Genomic DNA, 20,789 nt, shown 5'->3' with positions numbered 1-20,789 from the left:
CGTGACACCGGGGGTACTGACAATCGGGACTCTCCTTCCTCGTACACCGAAATTACTAAGCACATTTACTTGGCTCGGAGGATCTACCTCCTCCCACATTGCAAACTCAATAGACCTCAGGCTTCTGCAGACGGGGGCATACCCAAACCCCCTACTTCTTCACAAGATGTACCCCGAAATTCAGACGACAAATGCACGTGCACTATGTAATGACTTAGCGAACTTACCTCACATGCTCTGATGATGTCCCGCGTTACGCGGCGATGAAAGTAACACTCCTTCACGCTGGGATGCTGTGCTGCACAGCCCCAACCTCGAAGAACAGTTATGGGCTGTCCAACGGGCCCGCGACGCGGCGGAGAGGCTCGGCCTCTCTGTCCCGACGTGGGAGCGGCCCGCTTCGCGCTAGGGCGCGCCCTAAAGGACCCTAATAAAGTTTATCATCCAGCCATCCATCCAAACACAAATGCCAAAACCACCCGAGAGCGATGCAAATACTATGAGCACGCGTTTTGAACAAAAGATTTTCGTGGCGCCGAACGACGGGGAAAATGTGGTGAGACGCATTCCTCTCGGCTGCCATTGTATATGGCAGCTCATTAGCATAATTCGCGCGGCTCGTCGCACCACAAATTATGGCAGAAAATCTCAGCAATGGCGGTCCAGCGCAACGTCACGCATCGTGGAAATGATGTTTACGAAACAGTCTTTCCTGTGACGCTCCCCACGGGATATTCCTTCAGCCAATCAGCAAGCTGGCATGGCGCATATCTTGGATCATCACCACGGGCGCTATTCTCGACACGCATGGCGGCTGCACGACCGCCATTATCCCCCATGTTGACTCTCTGATTGGCTGTGGAGAGCTCCCGTGCCTTGAAATTTGTTCCGGGAAACGGAAGTTTTGCGGAATGCAATTTTGCGTTTTCATCAAAATGACGAAACGTGACGTGGAGCTGCAAATTTTATCGGCTAATACATTTTTTTGTGTCCTTCGCAGCTATATTGCAACGTTAGCGCTTCAAAAAGAAAATGAGCGGTAGCGTACAGAAGCCAATGCAATGCATCTGCAATTTCGCGAATATGTGGTGGCGATCCAAGATAGCCACCATGCCAGCTTGCTGATTGGCTGAAGCAATCTCCCGTGAGGAGCGCCACAGGAAGGGCTGTTTCGTAAATGTCATTTTGACGATGCGCGACGTTGCGCTGGGCCGCCACTGTTGAGATTTTCCGCCATAATTTGTGGTGCGACGAGCCGCGCGAATCATGCTAATGAGCAGCCATATATGCTATGACAGCCGAAAGGAATGCGTATCGCCACATTTTCCCCGTCGTTTGGCGCCATGAAAATCTTTTGTTCATAACGCGTGCTCGTAGTATTTGCATTGCTCTCTGGTGGTGCTGGCATTTGTGCTTGGGGCCATCATTTTTTAAAAGAACGCGTTTATACGAAATACTATTGGTTGAACATCGCAAACTTTCGGCAATGTTGTCCACTTTTCACTGCTGCATTTGTACTGTAACCAAGATCAATGCCTTTTCGCACAAACAAAAGGTATGACGAAAGCGTCTTTCTAATTCATAAAAAGGAATGCACGCAAGGCGGCGCTTTGAAAATTCCTCCCGCGGTGCGAGTAACCAGCGAAGTGAACAAGAGATGGCAGCGCCGGCGCTTGCGTCACGCTAATGGATGTTGGCGGCGAGGAGTTACGGAGTCGCCATCTATAAGCGCCTCGCTGGCGTAGTATGAGGGATCACGCGGCGCGCTCCTCATAGGTTTTGCTGTCAGCGTTCACTGAAAACACCACGCGCGAGCTCTCCCGGACATTTCTGTAAGTACTTTCGAAACGAGAGAAGTTCGTTACTGTATAAATAATAATCTTGGGCAAACTGAAAGCACACAATCGTTTACAGACGCTATCTCTTTACCGAATACGTACAGTGAACGCCACTGCGCGCGGTCGCCGCGATGGAGTCTCCCAAACCGCCTTCTTGCCTAAAAGGTAGGTAAACGCTGAGAGCAAACTATGTGAAATGTGTTCTCATAGTGTTTGTATAACTAAATGGAGCGTAATAGAACGAAGCCTCAATGCAGCGATCGCGCATATTCGCAGCGACCGACTGCGCGTCTGCATGCTTGTCCGCGCAGTGTTTCGCTTTCTCCGCGCGCGCGTTTTCGCACCGTGCCATGAGCTTTAGGTCGCAGAATATGAGCATATGACAGTATACAAACAACCATTGTTGCGTGGGCGCTATGAGAGCTGTTCAAAAATAATTTCATTGTAGAGACTTCGACGCCTATACGGGGACTGTGATGTGCCGTCGCGACGATTCTATCTTTTTTTTTCTTCTAAATTGTTTGACCTTTCAGTATTATTTCTCGAGTTGCGTCGCACTGTATGTTTATCGGTGTTCTCAGCGTGCAATTTCCCGCTGCTCCTTTTTTGTAATCCAGTGCATTAATTCATAACAGAAACATGACCATATGCCATGTTTTTTTTTTAATGTGCTTCTTACCGCTGCCTTTCCACTCCACTGAACTTGCCAGTATCTTTAGCATCGACAAGTTCATAGACCAAACCGTCATGACATTAGTCGGGCATCGGACTGGGGCGACCGTCTCAGTGCGCGTTTTCAGAACATCGCAGACCGGTGCCGTAGCAAAAATCTCCCTCGCGTCTGTGCTTGCTGCATACCCGAATTGTAGCCGATGACTGTTTGCCGGTTTTATGTTTCGCAAGACAAGCTTCACGCAGCTTCTTGTCATGCGGCTACGTGTGAATAAGGCTGACACCGGCCTCCGTTACGTGCGTCCGGCCCTGCGGCACCGAGCAGTAGTCTACCATGTTGTGCGCCTTCAAAGGCAGCCACTACCTATTGTAGTGCTTTGAAGCATTGTAAAGGAGACACTCGAAGCGGGAAAATTTCGCCACTAAATGAGGGCCGCAGCGTACGAGGGAATTTAAACTCGTTTTCAGCTCGCTTCGGCGCTCCCGAAGCAGCGGACGCGGCGGCGGCCGCTATGTCCACGTGATCCCTTAAGGCTAGCACGTCACGCCGACAGTGGCGCCAGCTTTTCCAGTGGTGGAGCTCGAGGCCAATATCTGGCGCGCGCAAGGCTATCGGTGATATTCGGCCATTTCTCAGCCAGCCGAGTCGGGCTGAGTTACTTGCGTTTCACGAGACAGCGATAACGTGGCCTAGAACGTGCGCGCTTCACCACTGGTAGGTCGCGTATGTTTTCTCAAGGTAGAAAACAAGCGCGTTGGCCCCAACATACGATGACTCATTCCATTTCCCGGGGACACGCATCTTACCTAATGAAGCAGACGACGGAAGCGAGAAGCGTTTTCGACGAAATAATCATGCGCTTTGAGCTAGCTTCCTTATTTTTACAAGAGAGGAAAACTGTTTTGCTTTACCGAGAACATTACGTTCAGCGCCTTCATTTCAGCTTCTTAGGCAAAACGTAAAGTTGGTGTCACGTTATGAAAGCAAAATGGGGCCATCAGCGCCATTTTATTCGCGTCGCGTCTGTCACGCATTGAAGAAAATGGCGGATTATCCAGAATAGCACCCCACATATTCTCGAAATTGCAGATGTATTGCACTGGCTTCTGTATGCTATCGCTCACATTCTTTTTGAAGCGCTAACGTCGCAATATAGCTGCCAAGGACCAAAAAATGTATTAGTCCATAAAATTTGCAGCTCCACGTCACGTTTCGACATCTTGATGAAAACGCAAAATTGCATTTTGCAGAAGTTCCGCTTCTCGGCACAAATTTCAAAGCACGTGACTTCCCGACAGCAAATCGGAGAGTAAACATGGCGGATAATGGCGGCCGTGCAGCCGCCATGCGTGTCGAGAATAGCGCCAACCATGGGCCAACAGACGACAAACTGTTCCAAAGCGAGCACGAATCTTGCCGTCTGTCCTCCAACTTTAGCGGCCCGCTGATACTTTTTACGTTTCATATAATTGAACATGCAATAACTAGTTCTCATAGTTAAACAAAACATGTTTTTGTGTAATAATAAAGCTAAAACAGCTTTTTACGTACTGTTTTAGTAGAAAATTAATCATTGTGACAAACGGAACGGTGCTTACCTGGCTCTCCGAGAACGATCCCAATCCGAAGTCAAAATATACCGGCATTCCCGCGCAAACCACAGCGCAGCAGCGCCAGATTTCTCTCTAGGTGATATGGTGAGAAACTCTATGGTAAGCCGAAAGCAGACAAAAAGGTTTTGATACAAACACAGTAAAACGTCGTAGTAAAACTCGTGATCGCTGAAAAGCACTAAAGGGACCCTGAAACGATTTTGGCGATTTTCTAAAGGCGTACTGAGTCGTTAGAGTAGGTCCTTCTGATCATTAATTGACACATCTAAGTGCTCTGCGTAAAGCGTGTAATTTATTATAAGGTCTTAAAAATGCACATCGCTGCCGATCACAGCACACTGCGCGGCGTAATTTTAAGCCAAATCACCCATATGACGTCAGTGGAGGGAGCTATCCGATTGGCCGACAAGAGCGCGTGATCGATATTTTTCCAACTTTACGGTAAACAGATGATGTTCGTAATATATGAAATGTTAGTTATATTGTTTTTATAAAAAGAAAGTAACATAAAGGGAATGCACAAGAACAATTTTTCACTGCACTTAAGCACTTCCGGCACACATCAAGTGTCGTCTGCTTGTGTTACAACGTGCTTCGTCTTTGACGAGAGCTCCACAGTCAGTCGGTCCGTCTTTTCGCGAGCGCTATGATTAGTTTTTGCTGCGTTGTAGACTGCAAACGTAGTGACTGGCAGTATGTCAAGCTGTGACACCGTGTCCCTCTGCAAGCCAGTAAACGAGCGGATTGGCTGCAGCGCATTGGACTGCCGCTATCCGATCAGCACCAGGATTTGCGCGATTGCGGCCGTCAATTTACACCGGAAGATTGCTAACGCAATAGCGTTTCGCGAGTCGGGTATTAGGGTAAACGCAAGCGCAAAGAGGACAGGGCCTGGCCGTGTCCCCTTGCGTGTCGTTTCATGGGATGAAGAGAAACGCAAATGTGAATGGTCGGCACGGTGCAGCCACCTGGTGGCATAGAACTCAACCAGACGCAGTAACAAAATGTATTCTTCTTTGCTGCTGGTGTAAATTTTTTGCAGGAGTGTAATCGTTAACACGTTGTTTTTGTAAATGTTTAAAATGTTTTACACTTGGTTAGAGCAATATTAGCTCTTTGGCTGGTTAGGCTCTGCGCCAACGGGTGGCTGGACCGTGGAGACCGATCAGGCAGTTCACGTACGTCCACGCTAAAGTTCCTTTATCACCTTGAGTTTATGCTTCCGCCGTTCAGTCGAAACGTTCCGCTAGTGTGTGGTTGACGGAATACCAGACACGTTCGGCGCTGCGACGGAATGTTCGCAACGCACGCTGCTTCGATAGCTCTCGCTTGCGGTCGACGGCCAAGCGGCTAGCGGAGAGGTTTCACGCGGGCGGGCTCCAAAACAAGCGGAAGTGGACGATGTGACGTCGCATCGTGGCGCAGAAGCAGTGAAGGCGGAGCTTAGCCCCGTTGGCTGGGCGAACGAGTTGAGGAGGAAAAGAATGGCTATGGAGGAAGGTAACTTGTAATCGCTTGTAGCTCTATTAATACGTAACGCTTCACTTAAATTGTGGTGCGAATGTTCTACTGAAGCTGTACCCCACGCGTCTACGAAAATTGTCCGAACCGTTTCAGGGGCCCTTTAGGAAGTGATGTTCACGCCTAGACTCAACGACGCGCACACTTACGAACGCTAGCACCCGAAGTGGATTGGCTTGGCTTGCAACGTATCTCCTACCGCTGGTTTTAGCATTTTCCTTACCAGTAAATGTGGCAGTACTACGTGCCAGTTCTGCAAGGAGCGGTGTCGAACCGAACATTCCCCGAACGCGCTGCCAGCGTTGCATCTAACATATATCAGTCACCCACGTACGCGCCAACGTCCATCGCACACTTTGTGCCCTCTGGATCAGTCGTCGTTCGCAGCCCTTATCGCAGATTCCTGTTAAGCTTTTTTCTGTGACATCACCCTCAAGTCGTATGTGAGGTATAAACGCGAATTTACAGGCTCGCTTTACAGACACACACTAGGGAGCTTCGAAAAAGTCGTACGCAACGCAGGTTATGGCTGATAATTGAAGCTGCACGCTTCACAACACAGCTACTATTGATGCTGTAAAGGCTACCGTCAAAATAAACCTACACATTAAAACAGTGACCTCGAAAAAGCACCTCTGCCTGAGAAGATGCGAGTCTAGTATGAAGTTTCATTGCCTCTCTGTACAAAATTCAACATCTTAGTGCACGAAGTTTCATCAAAGCATGCGATCTTATTACAACCCATGAAGCATAACATCGCTACCCGAGCATTGCGGTAAAACCATGGCAGAAGTAGGGCATCACAAAATCAAATATATGCGTGCAGAGCGCGCTTGTGTATATGGTGAATGTAACCATTTGGCACCGCCCCGCACACGATTCACTCTCAGAGCGCGAAATTGAGGCCATATCGCGCGACGTTGTTAGAGATTTGTGAAACTTCACCGCACTACAAAAGCGTTGCCGTAGAGCCCGCGGCAGACGAAAGGTATCACGAAATAAAAGAGAACGAATGCATAGTGCGTTTGTGCATAATGTGAATGTAACCATTCGATACCGCTCCGCAAAAAATTCAGCCTCCGAGCGTGCAATTTCACCATATCGCGTGCTGTCATTACAATTTTGTCGAACTTCACCGCACTGCGACACGCGTTGCGGTAAAGCATGTGGCAGAAGTAGACCTGCATGAAATCGCATGAATGCACAGAGGGCGCTCTTGCGTGTGACGTGAAATGAAAATATTCAGTGCAATTCTGCACAATTTTATATCTCAATGCGTCTATTTCCAGGACGTCGCTACAACTTCATCAAGCTTCACAACACTATACAACATTGCCATAAAGCTTCCAGCAGCTGAGGTTTTTAGGAAATTTAATGAATGCATGTACAGCACCCAAGCGGTAGCTGGTATATGCAAACATTCGTTCTACTCTTTGCACAAAAGTCTTTACATAGGTTTTTGAAAAGAGGGAAGCTTTATGCGGTGCAATATGCTATTTCAACATATACACACTTCATATAGCGACATTTACGGATTCTAAAGCCAGTGGACAATAGCTAAAAGACAAAAAATATTGAATCAATAATAAATGGTTTTGATCATGATACGAATGAAAACATTCCTTAGCCTCTTGCACACAACTCACAGCACTGTGAAGCTGGAAATTTCAAGGAACCCCTAGTAGATATGTGCAACCTTCAGATAATAGCATATATATGCCGAAGACAGCATCAGCTGTTAGAATTAAGACATTCCTCAAGTCCTTACAATCTGTCACTCCCTTTGTTCTGGAATATTCAAAGCACCGCGAGCGAGCTCTGTTGCATTCTTCTTGATGCAAAGCTCCTCTGTCACTTCGTCAAAGCCATCGGAAAGAAAGAAATAACATGTAGCCAGTTTTATACCCCAGCTTGACATTGGACATCATCACTATTTGGGTACCCCCAATGATTGACACATCAAGCAAGGTCCACCTCTGGAACTGTTCCCTGTATCCAAGCAATCCTTTTGCATTTTTTTGCTTATAAGCAGAGAAGTTATGCACAATATGTGTAAGCTCCATTCACAAAGGATAAGTGACTAGTGCCTCATGCATTGAAACCTAAGGTTCTTATTGTTGCAGTCTCAATATTGAATAGGCATGGTTGAATAGCGAAATTGTATAATTAAATCAACATTCCAGAAAAATTACCTTTGCAATATCGCATTATATATTGAACATTCCAAATTTCTAAAATAATGAACTGAAAAGTACAGCAGAGTTTGGCAATCAAAGGCTTGCTTGCATTATTTGATATGTGTAACGCCATTAACAATTGGATGTCAGGACAACTAAGGAGCTTGCAAATGAAACACAAAGTACGATCATATCCTGTGCATGATGACAATGGCACTAATAAAAAAAATGAACAGCATGTCCCAGACTTCTGTAATTCAGTATAAGCTCAGTAAAAAAAGATAACGCATACTGCTGCCCACATATTATTTTGAAGGAATCCAAATATAAGGTGAAACTGACCAAAAGATAAATTGCCTTGTCTAATGAGACAGCAAATACAAAGCCTGCCTACAGCAAGACATACTTACCCAACTATAGTGCATAAATTACCTCCTCCATATCTTTTTTCAGAAATGGGATCACCTGCGCAACTACAACAGTTCTTCTGCACTAGAATCATTCAGTGAGTCTCTATTTATATCAATCTTTCTGCTTGTAGACTGCAAAAACTATTCTTGCACCTTACAGTATTAAAACAAAAGGAACATTGCTATTCAACAACTTCAAATAGTCAATTATCAAACACGAATTCAATAGCAGACTATTCAATTGATATTTGAAATTTTTGATATTTGCACAATCCTAGTATGAGATCGTAAGATTTGCTTGCAATCTCTATATATAGCGAATCTATAATATATGATAGATATAATATAATAGATTGTAATTCTAATTCTTCTAGTTATTCAAGCATCTTCCACAGTTTTGGATATGAATGTTTAATTTCCCTCCCTACTCGTTGTCCTAACGTTGCTGATGGTACCTTAATTGATCATGCATTATCGAACTTAACAGATCCACCTGAGGCTGGAATTGTTACCATCGATATTACCGATCACTATCCTATCGTTCTACGCCTGCGCAATCACTCAGCCTTATCTAACACGTCATTCTACAAAGTTGTACTTGACAAAGAGATGTTCCTTGCAAGCGTAACTGAAACTGACTGGTCAGAAGTTATGTCGTCTAATGAACCTCAAAAATGTTTTTCGCAATTTTTAACCACACTTTCATCGCATTTCAACTCCCACTCTCATAAAATAAAATGCAGAAAAAAAGTATCATTGCCACAAAATCCATGGCTTACAGAGAGCCTTCTGAAAGCTATGCGGTCTCGTGAAAATTTATATAAGAAAACAAAGAAGCAACCTTTCAATACTAAACAACTTGCCCGTTACAAAAAATTTTCTAACTGTCTTTCTGCAAAGCTTAGAAATGCGAAGAGGAATTATAACGAACAAAAAATTATAGAATGTGGTAACAACACTAGGAAAAAGTGGGAAATAGTCAACACCTTTTTAAACCACAACTCTCAGAAAGTCATTTCGAGCATCATTCACAATGACATGGAATACATTAATCCGCTTGATATTGCAAATGCATTTTGTGATGCTTTCTTCAATAGCACTTCTGATTCTGATTCACGCTGCAACATGTCCTTTAAGCGCTTACCTCACTCATTTTTCCTTTTTCCAACAACACCTGATGAAGTAATCTTAGTAATTAAAACCGTTAAAGCCACTAGTGCTGGCCTAGATAATATTAATGCTTACCACATTAAAATGATCGCGGAACATATCGCTAACGTCCTCTCAGCTATCATTAACCTAATTTTTAAAACCGGTGTTTTTCCACGTGAACTCAAACGTGGTCGAGTCATTCCCATTTTCAAAAAAGGTGATCGCACGCTTACACGGAATTATAGACCCATTTGCATTCTTCCATTTTTTAATAAAGTTATTGAAAAACTTATCGAAAAACGTTTAACAAAATATTTAGACAAATTTAGTATTCTTTCGCCTTTTCAGTTCGGCTTTCGTTCAGGCTTTTCAACTAATCTGGCACTTATATCTCTTACTGATTGTCTCAAAAAAGCAATTGATGAAGGTAAATTTGCAGCCTCTATATTCGTTGACCTATCCAAGGCCTTCGACTTAATTAATCAGACAATTCTTTGTGCTAAACTTGAAGCCATCGGAATAACTGGTCCGCCTCTACTTCTAATCCGCAGCTACTTACTGGATAGAAAACAAGTCGTTAATATTTCTGGGTACTACTCTAAAGAAGCTACTACTAACATTGGAGTACCACAGGGGTCCATATTAGGTCCTCTACTTTTCCTAATTTATATTAATGATCTGCCCAGTTGCCTCTCCTCATCGAAGTGTATTCTGTACGCAGATGATACAACTATATTTAGCTCTAACAATTGTATATCAACACTAACACGCGAGCTCAATGAAGATCTCGTGAAAATTTCCACATGGTGTGAACTTAATAAGCTACTGATTAACCATAATAAGACCAATTTTGTCGTTTTTGCCTCACATCAGCGATCGCCGGAGCTCCTTCAGTCTATTTCAATCAACAATCACCTAATCAATGCAGTTGATCATTGCACCTATTTAGGTGTGGAATTTGACCGCCATCTCAAATTTCACCTTCACATTGCTAATGTTAAAAAGAAAATGGCATACGGGATACGCGTTTTAATCAAAGCACGACCATATTTCTCATTTTCTACTCTCATGTCGCTTTATTATGCTTTTGTTCATTCTCATATTAACTATAACATTGAATCATGGGGAAACACTTATAACAGTCACCTAACTTCGTTGCAAGTCATTCAGAATCGAGCTATTCGGCTAATAACATTTTCACCTCGTAACATTAGCGCAACTCGGCTGTTACATGCACATTATATTTTGAATGTGACTGACCTTGTTAAATATAACCTGGCCATATTTATTTTTAGGGCATTAAACAATGATATTCCAGTAACCATCATACCGAAGACATCCCTTACTAATACTAATAATACTAGATTTGCTGAAGATATTAACTTCATTTTGCCCTTATTTCGCACCAACTATGGTAAGCAATCACTACACTTTTCAGCATTATCTCTGTGGAATACATTACCATTCCCTTTAAAATTGTTCAAAGCTCACAGATTTCGTACTGAACTTAAGCATTTTCTTTTAACTTCCTCTGACTTTCCCATTTGAGTATAGTATGAGTTGTATTATTAACTTTTTTTTGTCTCTTGATTTCCTTCCGGCTTATATATATGTGTATATATATATTATTTCACTTTCTTTCTTTTAGCTATTTTTTCAACTTTCGTTGACTAAGTCGAAGCCTTGTTTTTTGCTTAATACTTACATATGCTGCTTTTCTGTTCATTTATGCCTTGTCTCTTAAAACCTTTGTTTGAAAATTTTTCATGTTGCCATTGTTGTATGTATTATTAATTCTAGTCATCTTGCACAGGAGGTCCCATTTCAGTTTCTAACTACGGGACCTCCTTCTGTATATACATATGTTGTAATTATCATCATTTTGTCATGAATAAAAACTGATTCTGATTCTGAATAGTGTCGGTCTGTCTTTTCGCGAGCGCTATGATTCGACTTTGTTGTGTTGTGGACTGCAAACGTAGCAACTGGCAATATGTCAACTGCGACATCGTGTCCCTCTGCAAGCCAGTAGACGAGCAGACTGGCTGCAGCGCATCGGACTGCCACTATCCGATCGGCGCCAGGATTTGCCCGTTTGCGGCCATCACTTTACACCGGAGTATTACGAACGCAATAGCGTTTCGCGAGTCCGGTATTATCGTAAACGCAAGCAGAAAGGGACAGGGCCTGGCCGTGTACCCTTGCATGTCGTTTCAGGGGATGAACAGAAGCGCAAATATGAATGGTCTGCATGGTGCAGCCACCTGGTGGCATAGAGCTCAACCACACACAGTAGCAGTAACAAAATGTATTCTTTGCTGCTGGCGTAAATGTTTCGCAGGAGTGTAATCATTAACGTGTTGTTTTCGTAAATGTTAAAAACGTTCTACACTTGGTTAGAACAATATTAGCTCTTTGTTTGGCTGGTTAAGCTCTGCACCAACCATAGAGTTTCTCACTATAACACCTAGAGGGTAATCTGGCGCCACCGTCTATGGGAGTTTCTTAAGGGGGCACCGTGCCGTCATGGGAATGACGGGATATGTGTCTGCGAGGCTCGTGTTGGCTGGTGTTGTAAGAGGCTTCGTCTAAAACGTGGATATGGCTACGCAAATAGCACGTTCTTAAAGTAATATCTTCATAAAATGTTTCCATTCACGCATATTACATCTTTACTCACCCACGAGGCATGACCAAGCGAAGAAAAGCAAGAACAGACGACCAACTGTTTCAAAGCGAGCGCGAACCTTGTCGTCTGTCCTCCAACTTTAGCGGCTCGCTGATACTTTTTACGTATTATATAATCGTACACGTAATAACAAGTTCTCATAGTTAAACAAAACATGTTTTCGTGTAATAATAAAGCTAAAACAGGTTTTCACTTGCTGTTCTAGCAGAAAATGAATCATTGTGACAGACGGAACGGTACTTGCCAAGCGCGTCTTCAAGGTGTCCTGTCTCTACGAGAACGATGCCAATCCGAATCCACAATATACCAGCATTCCCATGCATACCACAGCGCAGCAGCGCCAGATTTCCCTCTAGGTAATGTAGTGAGAAACTCTATGGCACCAACGGATGGCTGGACTGCGGAGACCGATCAGGCAGCTCACTTACGTCTACACTAAAGTTGCTTCACCAGATTGAGTTTATGCCTCCACCGTTCCCTCGAAACGTTCAGCTAGTGTATGGTTACCGGAATACCAGACACGTTCGGTGCCACGACAGAATGCTCGCAACACACCCTGCTTCGATAGCTCTCACTTGGGGTTAACGGCCAAGCAGCTAGGGGAGGTTTCGCGCGGGCGCTCTCTAGAACGACCGGAAGTGGACGATGTGACGTCGCAGCGTGATGCAGAACCAGTGAAGGCAGAGCTTAGCCCAAATGGCTTGGCAAACCATTCGAAGAGGAAAAGCATGGCTAGGGAGAAGGGTAACTTGTAATCGCTTGTAGCTCCATTAATACGTAACGCTTCACTTAAATTGTGGTGGGAATGTTCTACTTAAGCTGTACCCTACGCGTCTACATGATTTGTCCGAACCGTTTCAGGGGCCCTTTAATCGGAAATGAAATCGTATGTGCTGTCGGAAAAATCGTCGGCACATATTGTGTGTGCTGCCTGAAGTCCTTGCAGTTTCCCGCAATATGTTTGCTACAAATCCGTGTTATCTCCGTTGGCAACCACGGACTTCCATCGGCACTGTGCTGAAGTATGCAAATTTTATCACCACACGGCAGAAATATGACAAGGTACACAACTTTATTTAGTACATGCGCTATAACATAGAATAGAGGCAGCAGCGTAAATAGCTTGGCAATATTTTACCAGTGGTCGAGAGAGGAGTTGAATCATTTCTGCTTCGGCAGTGCAAAAACGACCAAGATCCGGGTGTGTACCTTCGAGTAACTCAAATGAGTGGTGCAGTGGTGATGCAGGTATGAACTCCTGTCATGGTCAATGCATCCCACACATATTCAATTTGACCACTGCTAGCGCATGCAACAGAAGTTGTTTCCATTCTTGGGCAGGGCACACAAACGAAAGACGAGAAACAAGACAGGACAGGCATTCACTTGAAAGTTTTTATTTGAAGAAAATGATTATATACCCAGTAATCATGAAATTCTTGTGGATTACGAGTAAAAAAACATCATACACTCACGAGCGATCAATGAACGAGATCGCTTCATTTGCCAGTTGTTTACTTCCTTTGTTTGGCACGCCGCAGTAATCCATGTATGTCGTCTGCTTTTTCCATACCATTTTCTTTGAATAGGTAGAATTTCACTGGTGGCATTAACCCTTTCATGTTTACATTGCTGTTGTGGCAGTTGGTAAAGCAAGAGTAATTTCCAGTCTTCTGAAGGGGCGCCATCGCAAACAAGAAACCTTACGCACGCAGCGCAAGCTAAGCGCGAGCGCAGAGGAGGCGCTGGCGAGCACGACCTTGAAGGCAAGCGGCATAAAGGTACACCTGTGGGAGGTGAAATCGTTCTGCCAGGGGAGAAATGAGCACTGGCGTGTAGGATTAAACTTGATGTGGGGACGTCTATTCCAGTGCGATGCTGCTGTAGTCGGGTACAACTTTAGAAAGAAGGGGAGGCCTCGCCCAGATGACCGAAGCATGACAGCCAAATTGCCTGCACGACTAAAGTAGTCCCGCTCAAAAAACTGCTTCGAAAACGCGTAATTCTCCAATTCTCCATATAAATATACACTTTTGTACTTTGATGACTGGGTTGGTAGAGCTCTTGCGATTGGAATGCTATAACACATGCTCGGTCATGAGAGAAAAATAACCCTGTGCCTTCTAAAATGCTGCGCATCGTGTGCTTTTTAGCTTCACTGCAAGGGATAAAAGTGGAAAGAGCAGCTCTGCGTGGCCTTTGCGCTGGTTTACATGTACAAGGCACATTTACTATTCGTTTTCCAAGCTTAAAGTGAATCAGTTGCTATTTAACAATTATTTTTAAAAATGCACTTATCGAAACCATTACAAACCTGGAGCGAGAATACGATCGAGGCAGGAAAGATACAAAAATGCTTCATTCACCATTTTAAATAAGAACTCTTGGTTTTAAATACCATAATATAAATATATTCCTTGGTTTTGTTTTCACAAACTTATTTTCAAGAATGTGACAGGTTCTTTTTTTTTCGTTCCTTCTCACTTCGTTTTTTGCAAGCCCGCAGTCTCGCTAGTTGATGTAGCGCAGCATCAGCAATGCTCACTGCAATCTTTCTTCGGCGGATCACAGCTCAATATAAGTGCACATGGCACAAATGGTGCATTGTCAGCTCGCAATTATATTTCGGGCATAATAGACCACCACGAACAGTTCAGGAATTCACTCTGACAACGGGAGGAGGCACACAAGTGACACGATTCGGCCCAGTTTGAAGCGCAGGCAGTCATCTTCTCCATCAGCGGGGTCACCAGCCATCCGGCCCGTGATGCCAGTCTAGAGTGCACGCCCATTGGTGGAGGCTCATGTGCATTCAGCTTGGAGGAGTAATCGCCCCTTTTTGCTGTAGTTGTACCCAACTATAGGCCTCACAACATGGTCTCACAGTAGCATGGATAGGCGTGCGCGCGCATGGAGCGTCCGCGCTGCTCGCCGAGCCTGAGCCAAAGAGGAACAGCCTTCTCCCTTTTGTGCCGAAGTAACCCCGCCATCAGGTGGCGTTAGCAGTGCAACACCCGCGCTATCTCTCGTGCTACTCTGCAACCACACCGACCTCCGCCGTAAAGCCACGGGGCGAAGCCGGATTACAGAAGCCATGCAGGGAAAACATAAGAGGACGTATGAGAGTCCCGTATCTCTACAAAATTTTCAGATTGAATGGAACGGAATGGGGCAAAAGTGAAACAAATAAAATGTAGAATACGTTTAAAATAGTTTTCAAAAAAGAACAGCTAACATCAAAATATATATTTAAAAATGTGCACATCCTGGTGTTCATAACATTGGCAAGTTCCTGTTGTTCCACCGCATGTTACGAAGCATTGTTTACTAAGAGCACAAATGGAGCATAACGAACTAGTGGGGAATTTGCTCGAACACAAAAGGCTTTTTGGAAAGTGCAAATGATCCCTGTATAGACAGGACAGTCTAGATCCCTGAGAAACATATAGAGCCTCTGCTGCGCACGTCCTCACATTTCATGCCTATACTACGCCCACAGGGGTGAAATTTATTGCACTTTTGCTTCCATGTGACATTTATTTGTGCACAGGACTGTTTTAAGTGTTCGAAGGCTATTAGGAAATATTCGTAATTACCAAGTGCCTATTCAAAAGCATCAAATATTCGCACACTCTTAATCAAAACAGTTAATCCTTGGATTTATTATCTTGGAAACACGTCCTGTGCACAATTTTGTTGGTGAAGACATCCCTTATGAGAGACTGGCACAGCTGCAATTAGGAAGGCTTCCGAATGTCGAAAAACAGGATTCGCCAAATTCCTTGCCTTCTGCGCACAAATGTGCTACACAGTGCAGGTATGCTCGATTCAAAGTGTAAATTTTATACAAATATTCCAGCAGATATATGTCGCACTAGTGTTTATAGAAATGCTAATAAATTTGTTGAAATAAAATACCGGTTATGAATTAGGCATGGGGTACTCAATACATGTTACTCATGTATATTAATTACAAGTGCCTTCTGTGCTACTAATGAACTTCTAACTACCGTCACTGTACTTCTTTCGCATCTTTCGATACAATAACGTGATAACAAAACTATATTACATAACTGTACTGAAATACCAAGAACAGACACTGAATACTCATTAAACTAAGGCATTTATTTGGTACTCTGATGGAACAAACAGTGGAAAGTGCTGGCTGTACGTTTTTGGCATGGAAAAAAGAAAGGAAACATTCAATTGCTCTAAAAATGTACCAATCTATAAAAAGTGGTGCGAATAGAATCAGATCAAAAGACTCTCCAGGATGAGCCATGTATACAAGAACCTAGGGGCAATAAATACATCACTGGGTCTAACAAAACAAGTTCACATGTATTTAAAAAAACAATGAGAAAAAAAATAAAAAACACGGAACTTAAAAAGTAGATTATTCAGACATCTGTAATGTAATAATAAGTATTACAATAAACATACATATTTTGTAGGGGCATGGAAACAGTAATTTTTGAGATTGAAACAAATATTGCATACTTTTCAAATAATGAAAAGTCACAGTATAACAAGGCAAATCGCTAATTTTACTGTCTTCATAATATTGAGCAGTAACTGTACCTTTAATTTTTTTTCTCAGTTACAGCTTTCTGTGGGTCAGTTTTCAAAATTTCTTTTGCTCCATGTTCTATGACATGCTTAGAAAAGATCTAGAGAAAAAACAGTGACCCAAAAGAAGTGTTTCAGGGAGCATTTAAGAGCACATGTAAACACTTCTGCTACTTGATGCAGCCAAATACTATGCAACACGTGACTTGTCTCTAATTTTTAATTGCGAATAGTTCAACATGGTTGTTGACCTACCCTACACTATTATGGTGATGTGCTCTCTTATGTCTGCTCAAGTGATGAGACTGCTTAAAGGACCTGGAGCAGACGGTGCAACTGTATGGCCGGTCACCTGTATGAACACGCTGGTGTATCGTCAGTGAATTTTTGAATGAGAATCTCTGAAGGCATAAAGGGCACTGAAATGGCTTCTCACCAGTGTGGGTGCACAGGTGTTTCATAAGGTAGTCCTTTTGTGAAAAGATCCGAGGGCACGAAGGGCAATGAAATGGCTTCTCGGTTCTGTGGGTGCACAGGTGTTTCATAAGGTTGCCCTTTTGTGAGAAGCTCTGAGAGCATGAAGGGCACTGATATGGCTTCTCGCCTGTGTGGATGCGCAGGTGGGCTTTCAGGTAGGCCTTTCGTGAGAAGCTCTGAGAGCATGAAGGGCAGTCAAATGGCTTCTCGCCTGTGTGAATCTGCTGGTGTCGTTTCAAGTGGGTCTTTCGTGAGAAGCTCTGGTTGCACGAAGGGCACTCAAATGGCTTCTCGCCTGTGTGAGTGAGTAGGTGGCTTTTCAGGTGGCTTTTTTGTGAGAAGTTCTGAAGGCATGAAGGGCATTTAAATGGCCGCTCACCCGTGTGGGTGCCCAGGTGAACGTTTAGTTTGTATCTTGCTGAGAAGCTCTGAGGGCATAAAGGGCACTGAAATGGCTTCTCGCCAGTGTGGACGCTGGCATGCGCTTCCAGACGAAACAGTTTATCAGCCTCATAGTCACACAGGTGACATCGGTGGAAGCATCCTTGCTTTAAGTTGTCACATCTGGCAGTTGATGGAGAAATAGAAGACCTCGATGCTGCACAAATAAAACAAATAAGGAAAAGTTATGGAATGCCAAAAAGAAAAGAACACAAATGCTAAGTTTAATTACAAGCTTCCTTGTATTGATTTGGGAAATATTGAGGGCGATTTTAAGTACGATGAAACAAAGAACTCCTAATGGTCTTTTTTAATTTACAAAATATTTCTGCACTTAAATGCCTCATGGCTCTGTTTGTTAAGTCTACCTACTAAATTATGTTTCAGAAAGGTAAGATTACAAAGTGAGAATATGTGGAATGTTTGAAGACTTTCACAGGTTTGTATGAACCTTAAGGAACAGTTTAAAAATGTTTTGACCAAGCTTGCTCTCTGATCCTTAATGAGCACTCACATAATAGCCAGGCCTGAGAGGGGCCCTTCAAAGTTGTGCTTGTGCGAAAAGCTCCAATGGCAGAAGTGCCAATCAAGTGGCTTCTCCTTCATGCAGTCAGTTAGGAGAGTGTGTTCTTTGGCTGTGACGTGTGCCACCGCGTTTCCCACCAGGGGCTCATGCCCCGGAGTCCAGACTGTGTATATGTCTGTGAAGTATTTGCAGCTAGAAATGCATGTTGAAGCAGTAAAACAGACATTTGGAGCAGGTTTTGAAAGCAATTGCAAACTATATAAAACACAGTTTTTACAATGTGAAAGCAGTAAGTGGTCACTACGCAATTCAAACACTAAAAACAACCCACCCCCTTCTTTGCAGAGCTCACTATAGACTGTGACAAATGAGTGGTGTCTAAGATGTGCTTGAAAACCACTTCAGTAACTTAGAAAAGCATGGAAGCACTTAGACATGCCACCAGGAGACTTCAGAGAAGTTTTTAGAACATTCACCGTGATCTTGCTGCTATAAATGTATTCTTTGAGATGGAGATATTTGTGAAAATCAACCATGCTAATAATACAGCACAGCCTAAATATAGGCACACCCTCCCTCTTTACCTTTCTGCATGGAATTGGCTATACTTTCTTTTTTTGTGCTCTTACAAGGCCGTTATTTCCACTGTTACAAGTCCCTCACAGTTGAAGTCTGGGTACCCAGTTTTGATAAAACAAATGCTGTCCATGAAAATAGTTGCTTGCATAGGCAGTTTATCCGCTCTGACAGAAAACTTTTCAAACAAACAGAAATGACGAAGAAAAATGTTTTCTTTTTTATTTGACGATTTATGGCATATATATGTTTACATTAAATATTTGAGCGATCATAATGATGAAAACGACATTTTGTTTGAATGTTCAAGAACAGTTCCATACCGACATAATTATTAAAGTTGACACTCAGTAGGATGATCTTGTATTCATAGACTGGAGCCTACCAAAAAAGCCGCACCGATCCACACAAAAATCCTCACAATTGATGTGGCTTATTAAGGGGAAATGTCAGCTGATGGAGGGCAGTAGTGCAACTGCCGCAAGCTATGCCAGAGTTCTAGGCTGGCGTGCTACATAATCACCCATGTCACATGGAGGGTTTGTAAGTGTCCGCACTTTCACCGTTGAATATTAAATTAGCATACCGAGTCATCGACCACAATTTTGAATTTCTTGCAAGAACATCCGGATGCATGGGCAGTCTGAAAACAGCAACATTAGTGGGGAAAATAATTTAACTGATTTTATAACACCAGCGGTATGAAAAATTTTGTTAATTTTGCCCTGTGCTGTGCTTGACTGACATGCTGCATGATTGAAATACTGCGATGGTGGACATCAAGGAGGTGGTTCACTTTTGCTCGTCTTACAGCTTGTCTTCTTCATTACTACCTACTCTGTTCTCCTGAGCGTCCGTGGGCCCCCTTAAAAATCAACAGCGCGACCACCAAGTCGCCAGCCCACTTTTCGTGCCAGCCTGTAATTGAAGTGGATCCTGTCTCGTTTGAAACCACCACGCCTCCTCACTTCCCTGTTTACTTCGACAACCTTGAAGCCCTTCTCTCAGCTCATTTTCCATATCACTTCATTAGCAGACACTACGGCTCTGTATGTGACTGTCACATATAGGCACCTCCGGCACCATGCACACCACGATCTGTACCTGAGGGGATAGCTCGCGCAAGTCGTCCACCCCCTTCGCCAAGCGCTGGGCTATTCCTGTCCCTTTTCTGTTAAGGACATCATTCTGTTTTTTCTATTTACGACAAGGTTCCGCACATAGGCATTTTCCGCGAGCTTTTCTTTTGCTCGCTCCATGACAGAACTCAGTCTCCGCCCTGGAAATGTCCCTACTGCCAATCTTTTATCGCCTTTTACCTTCTCCACAATTGCTTCTGAGTACCTAGCCAGGTTTGAGTCGCCGCCGATAATCACTCTTTCACTCTTCTACCTTTCCCTGCTTCCCTTTGTCCTGTTCTGTGTGATTCGGACTTGACAAGGGGCATTGTCCCCTGGGCTCCTGCTTTTCCCGCGTGGCGGCCTCAAGGTAGGTGCCACTCTTTCCAGCTAACACTACACCACACTGCACACATTCCACATACTTTACTAGCGCTCCCTCTCCTGTCCCGTTGGAGGACTGTGTTGCATTGTTAAAGCCTCTTAAACTTTGTAAAGTAGCGACACTCCCCTCCTTCACTCCTCGTTTCTCCTCTTTCACGCTCCCTCCTCGACCGTGGCGCCGCCAACATATGTTGGTGCCGTTGCTCGAGCATAGCAACGGCACCAACATGCGCGCCTCGCCACTCCGTAGACGCTTCTCGAGCAAAAATGTCGCTGAAGCAAGGCGCGAGAGCTCACGTGATGCTATTAGGCCAATAACGACACGGCGGCGGCCTCGGCCAGAGCGCGCGAAGAGGAGGCGGCATTCTTCAAAGCGTGGCACTAGTTTACAAAGTTTAAGGGGCTTTATCCATTGTCACGCACATTCTCGTTCACAATGGCGGCCCTGTTCAGCTTTGTTCAGCCGTGCATCTGGCTCCCTATTTTGCCCATTTTTGAGCTCTTCCATCTGTTTGAGAAGCTCTTCCTGGAAAGGCTCCATTTTTTGCAACCTAGTATCGACATCACAGTGTGAGCCGGTTGACTCGATTCCCTCTCCATTCTCATCTATCCCCTCATCTGCCTT

At 44.0% G+C, this 20,789-nt stretch overlaps 1 protein-coding gene across 1 annotated transcript in view; it reads right to left on the bottom strand.

Moving 5' to 3' along the window:
- Positions 1-16,637: 16,637 nt before the first annotated feature.
- LOC135896037 (zinc finger protein 271-like) overlaps positions 16,638-20,789 on the bottom strand; it is a 254,612-nt gene continuing 250,460 nt past the window's right edge. The window contains exon 7 of the mRNA XM_070524623.1: positions 16,638-17,717. Coding sequence (XP_070380724.1) covers positions 16,894-17,717 — 824 coding nt within the window. The 3' untranslated portion in view covers positions 16,638-16,893. The remainder of the gene's footprint in view (positions 17,718-20,789) is intronic.

The sequence above is a fragment of the Dermacentor albipictus genome, chromosome 8, assembly GCF_038994185.2.
Source record: "Dermacentor albipictus isolate Rhodes 1998 colony chromosome 8, USDA_Dalb.pri_finalv2, whole genome shotgun sequence".
NCBI classification, from domain to species: domain Eukaryota; kingdom Metazoa; phylum Arthropoda; class Arachnida; order Ixodida; family Ixodidae; genus Dermacentor; species Dermacentor albipictus.
Note: the sequence above shows the minus strand (reverse complement) of the source record. Positions and strands in the feature narration are given on the sequence as shown.